This window comes from Lactuca virosa, chromosome 9 (assembly GCF_052849685.1).
Source record: "Lactuca virosa cultivar CGN04683 chromosome 9, Lactuca_virosa_CGN04683_v6, whole genome shotgun sequence".
In the NCBI taxonomy this organism is placed as follows: domain Eukaryota; kingdom Viridiplantae; phylum Streptophyta; class Magnoliopsida; order Asterales; family Asteraceae; genus Lactuca; species Lactuca virosa.
In genome coordinates this window covers 174266617-174278357 of record NC_136434.1, presented here as the reverse complement: position 1 = coordinate 174278357, position 11741 = coordinate 174266617, and the positions used below count along the sequence as shown (strand labels likewise).

Here is an 11741-nt window from a genome sequence, read left to right as displayed (position 1 = left end):
CTACTGCACATCTGTAGAGGCTTTTTATGTTTGTTTTTTTTTCTCCTTTTGTACATCACAATGTTTAATGTCTTTTTTAATTGGATTCAAGTATAGGATGCAACTTGCAATTATTTTGATGCTCTGTTTTTGCAGCAGATTGGCTACCACTAAGGGCAAAAACGTCAAAATACAGAACTAAGATGAAAAGACGAGTCATCTGAACAGATGAGTTTTCTGGTGTATAAATGGTATACTCCAGCAAGGAACCAGAGAGGAGTAATCAGCAGGCAAAAAAGACTCAAATTAACACCAAGGGCAAAATGGTCAAAATATGAAGCAAATTAGGAAAATAACAGGCACCGTGGATGTAGAAATATGTTGCTAACTTCTATTATCTTGAGCTAATGGATGAATAAATAAAATAAATCGCAAGAAACCATTAGAAATTATCCTCAAATATCTTGATAGGTTGAGACTAAAAGTTAAATTTTGTTTCATCATTTGTTAAAAAACTTGTGCTTTATACCCATGATATATATATATATATATATATATATATATATATATATATATATATATATATATATATATATATATATATATATATATATATATATATATATATATATATATAACACGGTTGTATTTACAAAACTGGGTCATATGACTGCCGATAAAACATCCCGGTTTTGTCCATGAATCCGGGTTTTTTAACTTGATAATGTAGCCCGGTTCCTTACTGCAAACCGGGTGATATAGTTCTCCCTTTTATAAAACCCGGTTTCTACATAATATACCCCGGTTTTTTGAATAACCGGGTCTTCTCATATGTGGCTTTTTGTAGTAGTGTGTTATCAATTTTCTGCCCTACAAAGATATAATAAGTGGGAGGGGCTTGACAAGTTAAATTGATTACACGTTTATAGTTTTACGCAAAACACAAATTAATCGTGTATTTAGGAGTACCTTCAATATTTAAAATTCCTCGACTCCAAACCAAAACTCTCACTCACTCTTTTGCTCGCCTTCAGATTCCATCCATGGCTACTTCCGAGTTCAAGAAGATTCATATTCACAGGGACGATAGTGTGAGTTTTTCATATTATTTCCTTTACCTACTGAAATGCCCTTTGTTCCATGTTGATTAGAAATTCAGTAGTTTTCTTTTGGCGTTTATACATTTGTATATGTATTCGTTTTTGTTTATTATAGTAAGGAAGAAAAGGAAATGTCAGGAGAAAGCTGAAATGGAGAGAAATTCGATGTTTTGCTTTGTGTTAACATCGATTTTGAGAAAGATGATTTGTTGACCTTGAAGTTACACATCTATTCATTGCAGATATTTGATGCATATTTGGTTGGCAAAGAAGACGCGCCTGGAATCGTTGTTCTTCATGAATGGTGGGGAGTTGATTTTGAGATCAAGAACCATGCACTCAGAATTTCTAAAATTGAATCTGGCTACAAAGTACTTATACCCGAGTAAACTATCAAACCTTACTTCTAGGCTTCTAGAACATAACATCTGATTATAAACTTAATTAATTCAACTCTCATCTCCCTTTTATAATTAATAAATCATATCTTTCCATGATTTCAGTTTATACCGTGGAAAAGTTGGTCATGATGCTGTAGAAGCAAAACATTTGATGGATTGTCTTGATTGGCCATGTGCGTTAAAGGACATCCAAGCTTCGGTTAACTGGCTCAAGTGCAATGGCTCACGGAAGGTTTCTAAATACACCAAATAATAGTTTTTGTATTTTACTCGATATTAATGCATGAAATAGAAAATGTAGTTTTTAGTTGATTTTAATGTGGTGATTGATGATTTGATATAGGTTGGTGTGACTGGATTTGGCATGGGTGGTGCTCTTGCTATTGCAAGTTCCGTTTGTGTCGCTGATGTTGTTACTGCTGTATCATTTTATGGAGTTCCTCCTCTTCACTTTGCAGATCCTGCTAAAATCAAAGCACCTGTACAAGCTCATTTCGGTGAACTTGACAATATTGCTGGATTTTCGGACAAAAAGGTACCTTTTATCTCAATTTTATGATGAATAAAAATGAGAATAGCTAAAAAGAAGGCACATAGTTCATAGTAAAAAACATGTGAGAGTGAAAGAGCAAAGAAGTAAAAACGTGGTATGAATGATGTTAAATGACTGAATTACGTTATGTTTAGAACTAATATAAAATACAAATGACAATAGCTACGAAGAACCCACATACCTCAGAGTAATAAAGAAGTGAGGTTGAAGGGTAAAAAGGTAAAAAGGATGTGTAAATGGATTATGTGCCCTTCACTCACTTAACTCATTAAGACCTACTTTATATATTTAAGTCTAAAAGAAAGGGAATATTTCGAAAAAAAAAACCACTATAATATCAAGCTTTTATTGAAAAACCGGTACTTTTTTTTTCGTTTAGAAAAATCACCACTTTATTTTTTTTTCCTTTTAGAACCACTCATATTTCTAAAAGAAAAAGAAATCATACCAAGAAAAACTTTTAAAAACATCATTTTTTGAAAACATTTTTTTTCGGTATACAATATAATTTCTACCCATGGAACAAACTTTGTTAACTAGTAGATGTGAGAATGGATCTGTTACTAAAACCAAAACCGAGCCGAAAATTTCGGTTTGTGACTTTGAATTTTAGGTTTTTTATTAGAATACGACATTTCTTTTTGGTATTTCGTTTTTTCCTGCTTTTTATATATAAAAAACCACATTAAACTGAAACTTGTTGGTTTTTATGAAAAACCAAAAACGAGAATGTTGGTTTTCTAAAACGGTTTGATTTTTGTTGTTTTTTTTTCTTTTGTTATGGGACATTTTTTCAGTTGCAGTTTTGTTTTTTTATTTGTACGGTTTCAATTTTTTTTGCAAACCCTATTAACCATCAATGCATTTTAGACCCAAGTATGATACAGTAGTTTTGTAAAGATATTCATAAAGTATATTGAAGTTTAAGCATGATGATGAGAGTTTATTAACAATGTATATGGCTACAAGAACACTGCAACCCTAAAGCTTTACAGGAAAACAAGAAACCGAAAAAAAAAAAATCAATAGTTTGGTATTTCCAAAATCAAAAACCAAAAATTTCGGTTCAATGTAGGTTTTAGTAAAAAATTGAACCATTCTCACATCTAATGGTTAACAAACTTTGTTTCATAGCCACAAATTATGATGATGAAAAAAAATGTTTTTTTGAAAAGTTTTTGGTATTTTCTGAAAGAAAAAAATAAAACAACGGTTTTTCATATAAAAGCTTAAAAAAGTAGTGGTTTTTGTGAAATACTCCCTAAAAATGCCCTTATATATGTCCCTATTAAGTTCATTTACCATTAAATCAAATAGAAACAACACATAGGGGTTGTTTCTTTGTTGTTGTTTTTTCCTTCATCAAGTGTGTATGGGTGTCAGTGGCGGACCTTAGTGGTGCCCGGGGGGTCCCGGGCCACTGCTCCGATTCCGGCATGTAGTGTAAAAAAAAATTATGTTTTTTTATTTTTTTCTATTAGGTGCACCGGCTTAAAATACGAGTGCCACTATTAATTTAGATTTTTTTGGAAAAAAAATTTTAGTGCCACCCCTACTAAACCTTCTGTGTCCGTCACTGATGGGTGTTTATTTGGAGTAACTATTATACAAGCAAGTATTGTTTTTGTTTTAACCCTATCAGTAGTCTTAATATGAAAATTTTGACAATCGTTCTTTCTAGAAGTCATGCTGAACAATATTAAGGCCGGACGGAGCGGGCACGGGGAACGGAAGCTGGGAGCTTCCCGCCCGGCGGAACACCGCACTGTCGGTGCGGGAAAGGGTTGTGCGGGAAACGGAGAGGGGAGCCTCTCCCGCTCTCTCTCTCTCTTGCTGCGATTGGCCGGCCCTTTTTTTATTTGTTTTTTTGTTGAAAAACAACCGTTGAATAACGGTAAAAAATGTAAATTTTTTTTTTGCTGTAACGGCTAGTTTTGTTTTTATTTGTTTTTTTTTTATCCTTTTACCACTACTATAAATACATACATATAACTTAAAAACATCACACTATCCTCTATTCTCTCTACTTTATATCAACAAAAAAAAATGAATCCCGACAAGCAAATCCCAACTTCCGATCGAAGGAAAAAAAACCATGGTTCGAGTATAAACATCCCTCCTCGCAACATTTTTGCTATCGATTCATCCCCGCAAGGAGTTTACCGCCCCCAACTCGATGCTCTCATTCAATCCCCACTACAATTCCAATACCAAAATGTTGGTCAATATTACCCGATGCAAGTTCCAAATGTTCCGTCGCAAATGTTTTCAAACTTTGTTGTGTTTCCGGATCAACAATCGCCAAATCAACCTCAACCCCAAACTCAAACTGAAACTCAAACCCAAACCCAACACCACCACCAACTTGTCGATGAATCGGATGACGCGGAAGAAGAAGACATGGTTCCCGAAACTCAACCAACACCATCATCTCTCGGGACCGGCTCTCGAGCTCGTGATGAAGAAGAGGGAAAAAATTCTGAAAAAATATTTTATGTAGGTCGTTGTTGGTTTGTTTGATTTATAGTTTGTGTGTGTTTTTTTTTATTTTCTACTTTTTTATATTTTAGGTTTAATGTAAGTTTTATTTTAATTAATGAAATGCTTTTTATTTTTAATTAAATTTTATGTTTAGTATTAATTTAAAAATTATAATTCATAACAAAAAAATTAATTTTATTTAATAAAAAAAAAAAGTGAGGGAAGGTTTCCCACCCATTCCTTGGCTTTTAGGTGAGGGAAAGAGGGGTATGACCCACCAAAAGTGAGGAAAGCTTCCCTCCCACTCCTTCCGGTCTTAATAATAAAGACTTTATGTAGATATGATATAAATTGAAATTGTAAATGATCACCAATAAAAAAAAAAGTCACAGAAATGAAAGTTATTTCTACTAACTACAACTTTTTACAAATTTGTCCTCGATTATTTATATTTTCTTTTTGATATTATAGTTAATTTTGGGCTTGTTTTGTAGACTGCGAAAGCTCTGGAAGAAAAACTGAAGGCGTCGGGAAAGCAATATGAGGTACATTTATATCATGGAGTGTCACATGCATTTATGAACACTTCTCCTGAAGGTGAGAAAAGGAGAAAGAGTTTAGGGATGATTGACGAAGACATAACTGGTACAGCTGACGTGGCATGGTCTCGTTTCCAAGCCTGGATGAACCGTTATTTATGAGCTTGAGCTCAATCATAATTGAGGTAATAATAAACCGAAACACCATCTTAGGAATCAATGATGTGGTATATTTGATGCTAAAATGGTGTGTGTATTGTTTGTAAAATCAGTTTTTTTTTTCTGTTAAGTTGTTGATATCATTTCAATTATGTGATGTGTAACCCTCTCGAACTATTTGATATTAAAATGGTGTGTATAGAAATGTTATCTAGTGCCTAGAACCTAGTTGTATTTTCTTTAGCTAAATCGGTCTTTTTATTATTGAACACCAACTTGCAACCCACGACCTATATTAAGTTTAGGTAAGTCATAAGTGAACAAAGCTCCTACGTCTTGTTCTTATGCAAAGATTCCACCTCTTCTATCATAACAACCATCCATAACTCTTCCACTTTTGAAGAAACCACTTTGTGGTAAAATAGTTCACTTACTGGAACTAACCATTTCATCGGCTAATTGTAATGCATAAGCCCCCAAACCTTCAAACCAAAACCATAATGAGGGGATGCATATTCTTTAATGGACGATATCATGCTATGGACGAACAATAGTTTCACGTTGACGATTAGAACTAGTTCCCTTATCATAATCCAAATTATGTATTACTGGAGAAAACACACCGCCGAATGGACTACCCTCTATGTGGTTGTGTATTATGATGAAATTATGTGACTCCTCAATGACATAACCATGTACCCCATGCACCATTCTCAACCCATTAATGATTAAACACCACTTTATACATGCAACTCGTAGATATGAGACATTGTTTGGGTACGTTCATCGTTACAACTTTGTAGCCTCCTATGTTGCAACTCCAATTTGAGTACCGCAACCAATATTTTCCAGACAATGGTAGTAGTCGACAAATTAATAGTTTAACTTGTCGACATGTCCATAATGTCCTCCCAACTGTAACACCCTCGTATTGACAATTTTAAATAGCCATTTAATCAATGAACAAACATGTAAGTAAAAGATTTACGGACAAGGTTCCAAAAATTGAAATTTTTAACAGTTTGATTATATTGAAACATAAAGGTGTACAAGGGTATGACAAAATAATCAAGAGACAATAGTTGATTATTTTTTTTTTGAATAATTTGAAGAAATTTAATTGTAGATCGAACATAAAAATAAGCTTAATAATTAAATATATATACAAAATCTAAAGTTGATTGCCCTTAAAAGTCATTATTCATTAGTTTTATTCACATGCAAACCATGTTTTAGTTGTTACTAAAAAAATTCATACCGGTCGTAAATATATGTCATAAAACAATATGATATTAATATGTATTTATTTTATAATATAAATAAAAATGACAATAATTTAATATAAATATTATTAATTAAAATTAAAATTCCAATAATATAATTATTTTAAAATATGTATCTGATAAAAAAATTAACAATAATGAGTATACACCTACTTTATAATATACCATTAGTATCTTTAATCAAATAAAGAGAAAATTGCAAAGTGGTCCATGTGGTTTGCAACTTTCTTTGGATTGGGTCCAAAAACTTTCATACTTGAGAATTTGATCTTTAATGACGATTTTTATTGTGGATTTGGTCCTCATGTGAAGGTATATTTGTATTTTCACTTGCCTTTTCATCTTAGTTAGAAAAAAAAATAGAAAACTATAAGGACCAAATTTTGCTATTTTCTGCACATATCAATACATACATATTTGATTATTTTCCACACCATTTGTCAAACAAAGTACATAAACACCAATACCACACAAAATACATATGTTTTACTTTATATAATACCAAAAAAGTACAACGTAGGTAGTTAAGAAAATTACATATAATACCATTGCTTTTAAAACACAACAAACAAGTACAAATGACAAAAACATCAAATGACATCAAAAGAAACTTAACAAGCATCAAACAATAAACACCCTGACCCGTCTTTAGCTCGGCCTATAATTTGCCACAAAAAGTCCAGAGTTCTCTGCTTCTCTGTATTTTCCATAACTTCATCAATTAAATCCTTACTTTCCATAACTTCATCAATTAAATCCTTCATCTTTAAATCAGACTTGTTTTCTTCATGAAGATAGAACAATGCCTTAGTCCTTACATTGATTTTAGGTTTCTTCTTCATAGCTTCCAACTATTTGACCATACTTTCTTCATGATAATTTAGACACAACTTTTCAACATTAAAATCTAACCTCATTTCTGTAAGTTGGTTGACCTGCTCGGTAGAAAATGTTGCAATATGTTGCATGTATTCTTCTGGTGTGATATATATATATATATATATATATATATATATATATATATATATATATATATGTGTGTGTGTGTGTGTGTGTGTGTGCAATTAGCTCTAATAAACCCAAATTTATATACACTTTTGTTTATATGATTACTAAAAACCATATAGAAGTATATATGCATGTTTACATGACTACTAAACAACACAAATAAAATTCTACACATTATTACTATCTTGAAAATAAAGTATGAGTTTTTTCAATGTCATAGCAACAATGCCAAATTCACCCATTTTTTGGGATTACTATCTGGGAAATGTACTATTTACAAGGATTTATACTCGGTTTCATGATTACTACCTAAGAAATTAGTTAAGACATTGATTACAAATTAGGGATCTTTTCATTTGTCATAACAATTAAAGGGTAGTAGCCTAGATTATCCCTATAAACAACCACACCTAGAAAAAGTTCATCATATTTCCAAGTTACAAACAAAACCTAGTTCTCTAAGAAAAATCCACAACAAAGAAATGACGTCAAGCATTCGATTCCAATCAGATTTAATCCTTGAAATCGAGTATGATATATGGAAGGACATGAGAAACATAAAAAAGTTTTAATAAGGTTCAAGGAGATAAACTCAAACGTTGAGAGGAAGGTAATATGTTGGAATAGCTCAGAGGCTTCCCATACTCCATCAATAGGTTTATCGCACAACTTTACATCTCCAGATCTCAAGTTAAAGATACAGAGCTCCTTTTGGCCCTTAATAATTTGTTGGAGGTAATTGAACAATGATTGAATGATCGTATGACACATCTTGACAGGGTTCGACATGGGTGAAGCCTCAAGATTGCAACTTTTGATGTTCTTGATAGGTTTAAACTTGTGATGTTTTTTTGGTAAAGGTTTAAGGTTCTTTTGGTGTAAAAGATTCAACCTTTTGTGAATGAATGTAATATAATCGATGTTTTATTATCTTTAGTGTATGAATATTAATGAAAGTAACATAAACTTGTAGTGTAATACCTTATATTAGATGAGGATGCCATCTGAATCGGTGCTTAGGGCTTTTGATGCCAGTGTTGAAGAGGTGAATGTCGGTGATGAGAAACAAAGTGATTATCAAAGTGGACCGGAGAAGAAAGGGAAAAAGTGGATTGTTTCCTGAATTAGTGTTCATATGGGATGACGTATTCGGATAATAGATGAAATGGCATGTGAAAAGACAAATATACCTCACGCAGCAAAAACAAATGATTGTTATTTGTTAAGTCCAATAACCAAATCCAAAACAAAAGTTTGTCAATAAAAACCAAATTAACAAATTGAAAAGTTTTTGGATTCAATTTAGAAAAAATGGAAACCACATAGATAAATTTTACAATTTTTGTAAAAAATAAATGATTAATTTTAGTTTGTACTTTCAAAGAAAACAAGTATCCTTAAAACGACTCCGTTCAGTTGAATAAAAACCCAAAAGTCATATCTTGTCGAGGTCTTATTAAAAAAATAAAAATAAAATCATCGGTCGGTGAGTAGCGAGTTGTTGAGCCATCGAATCGAGGTAGAAAAGTTCAAACTCAATGGCACTGCTAAATTATTCCAGAGTCTTCTCAAAAACCCTCAACTCAAAAGCTGTAGGCAGAACTCTCACTCCCTCATTTGCTCGCCTTCAGATTCGATCCATGGCTACTTCCGAGATCAAGAAGATTCAGATTCAAAGAGACGACACCGTAAGTTTTTCGTATTTCCTTTATCCATTGAAACGCCCTTTGTTCTCTGTGGATAAGAAGTTTAGTAGTTGTATATTGAGTGCTTACTTTTAAATTGGTTGTCCACGATTACGAGCTGTCAAATTATGATACATATGATGGTTTCTTTGCCCTAATCATTATGATACTACGATTTCTTTGTTCTAATCGTGCGCATGCTTAATCTGATACATATGATGATTCTTTGATCTAATCGTGCAACTCCATTAGATTGTTATTCTATAGAGTTGATCAATATTTTTGAGCTTGCTACTTTATTCAAGCTCACTCTCTAGTGTTCATTCTGGCTTTCTTATATGATTTGTTGACCTTGAAGTTACATATCTATCTCTTCATTGCAGACATTTGATGCATATGTGGTTGGAAAAGAAGACGCGCCTGGAATCGTTGTTCTTCAGGAATGGTGGGGAGTTGATTTTGAAATCAAGAACCACGCCCTCAAAATTTCCAAACTTGACCCTGGATACAAAACACTTATACCCGAGTAAACTATCAAAACACTTGTAATTATAATCTTTTAATTCCCATCTTCTTCTCTAATCCATAATCAATAAATCAAATCCACTTCCATGATTTCAGTTTATACCGAGGAAAAGTTGGTCTTGATGCTGCAGAAGCACAACATTTAATGGATGGTCTTGATTGGCAAGGTGCTGTAAAGGACATTCAAGCTTCAGTTAACTGGCTCAAGGCCAATGGCTCACAGAAGGTTTATATACTTTAAATACAGCAATGATTTTGGTATTTTACTCGATGTTAATGGAAGAAATAGTAATGTAGTTTAGTTGATTTTAATGTGGGGATTGATGATTTGATATAGGTTGGTGTGACTGGATATTGTATGGGTGGTGCTCTTGCTATTGCAAGTTCTGTTTTAGTCCCTGAGGTTGATGCTGCTGTTGCATTTTATGGAGTTCCTCCTAATGAACTTGCAGATCCTACCAACATTAAAGTACCTGTACAAGCTCATTTTGGTGAACTTGACAACATTGTTGGATTTTCGGATGTTAAGGTATGATGAATTAATGACCATTTTACCCTTTTGTTTGAAATTTATCTTGAATAGAAATGACAATAGCTAGAAATAACCGAAATAGTTCATAGTGAAAAAGAAGTGAGGGTGAAGAGTAAAGAAGTAAAAAAAAAGTGGTGTAATGCTAAATACAGTAAATGACCAAATTACCCTTTTTGATATTGTGCTTTTGGTTTTGTTTTGTAGACTGCTAAAGCTTTGGAGGAAAAACTGAAGGCATCTGGAAAGCCATATGAGGTATATATTTATCCTGGAGTAACACATGCATTTATGAACACTTCTCCTGAAGGTGTGGAAAGGAGAAAGAATTTGGGAATGATAGATCAAACCGAAGCTGATCCTGCTGATGTGGCGTGGTCTCGTTTCCAATCTTGGATGAATCGTTATTTATCAGCTTGAGTTTAATCATATAATCGAGGTAGTAATAATAATAATAATAAACCTAAACACCATCTTAGGATATAATCAAGGATTTGGTAAATTTTGTTAAAAGTTGTGTGGTGTCCTTTTGTAAGATCAATTTTTTGTTCGTGGTTATGTTTGTTGTTAATGTTAGAGATCTCATTTTAAGTATATGATTGTGTGACCCTTTTTGAAGATTTTTTGCTAACATAATAATGATTTCCATGCCCACAAGGCCACAGCATAAGAATTTACAAAAGTTTGAATGTGGTGGTTGCAAAGAGAGCAACACGAACAACATTACATCCTCGTTATCAATCTTTATTCCAACATTCTTAGCTCCAAATAGAACGGAATTTGACTCGTATAAATGTTTCCTTCACACTAAACTTTTCTTAATTCAACAAAAACAAGCGTTATGAATAGGGATGAGAATTTGACCTGAAAACCCGAACCCCCGAACCTAATTAGCCCTTAATAAACAATTCGATTAGGTTTTCGGGTATCAATATTATGTTTATTCGGTTTTCGGGTTATTCGATTCGGGTTACCCAAATAATGGCTTAATCGGGCCAAAAAGACCTAACCTGAAATTGAAAAGTCACATTTTTGAATCCTTCTTTGATCGATCATTGATTTGCCTTGCTTGTGTATTCTCTTGTTACCCAACCCACCATCAATCGATCAAAATTTCACCCAAAAAAAATCTACGAAATTCAAGAGTGAAGGCCATCGGTGACTTACGAAATTGAATCCCTAAGTTCGTCCATTGTTCATCGTCGCCTCGCCTTTGCCCTCTGTTGGATTGATTCACGCAAGAAAAAAAAATCTTATCCTCATCCTTATTTTCTATTGTGATCGAACACCAAAAATGAAAACACTACTTCTACTGTGAAATCGAAATCCATTCTAGTTTCAAGAAATCGAACTTCATACTTCATCTTCAAGGAATCATTCAAGTCATGGAAAATTGGGTTGCAAGTCAAGAAACTCAAGTAAACATCGTATCTTAATCTACCACTCAATCTTTCAATGTGTTATTATGTATGTTACTCATTGAAATTTGAAAGTGTTAA

At 33.0% G+C, this 11741-nt stretch overlaps 2 protein-coding genes across 2 annotated transcripts; both read left to right on the top strand.

The window, feature by feature from the left end:
- The first annotated feature begins 937 nt into the window (after window positions 1-937).
- LOC145137686 (uncharacterized) lies at window positions 938-5461 on the top strand. Its single transcript, XM_079071823.1, has 5 exons — window positions 938-1070; window positions 1322-1464; window positions 1583-1712; window positions 1824-2015; window positions 5009-5461. The coding sequence occupies exons 1-5, from the start codon at window positions 1023-1025 to the stop codon at window positions 5213-5215; spliced, it is 720 nt and encodes a 239-aa protein (XP_078927949.1). The 5' UTR covers window positions 938-1022; the 3' UTR covers window positions 5216-5461.
- A 3532-nt stretch (window positions 5462-8993) lies between these two features.
- Window positions 8994-10836, top strand: LOC145141006 (uncharacterized). Its single transcript, XM_079074370.1, has 5 exons — window positions 8994-9191; window positions 9572-9714; window positions 9810-9939; window positions 10051-10242; window positions 10450-10836. Exons 1-5 carry the CDS (start codon window positions 9042-9044, stop codon window positions 10660-10662), a joined length of 828 nt encoding a protein of 275 aa, XP_078930496.1. The 5' UTR covers window positions 8994-9041; the 3' UTR covers window positions 10663-10836.
- The last annotated feature ends 905 nt before the right edge of the window (window positions 10837-11741 follow it).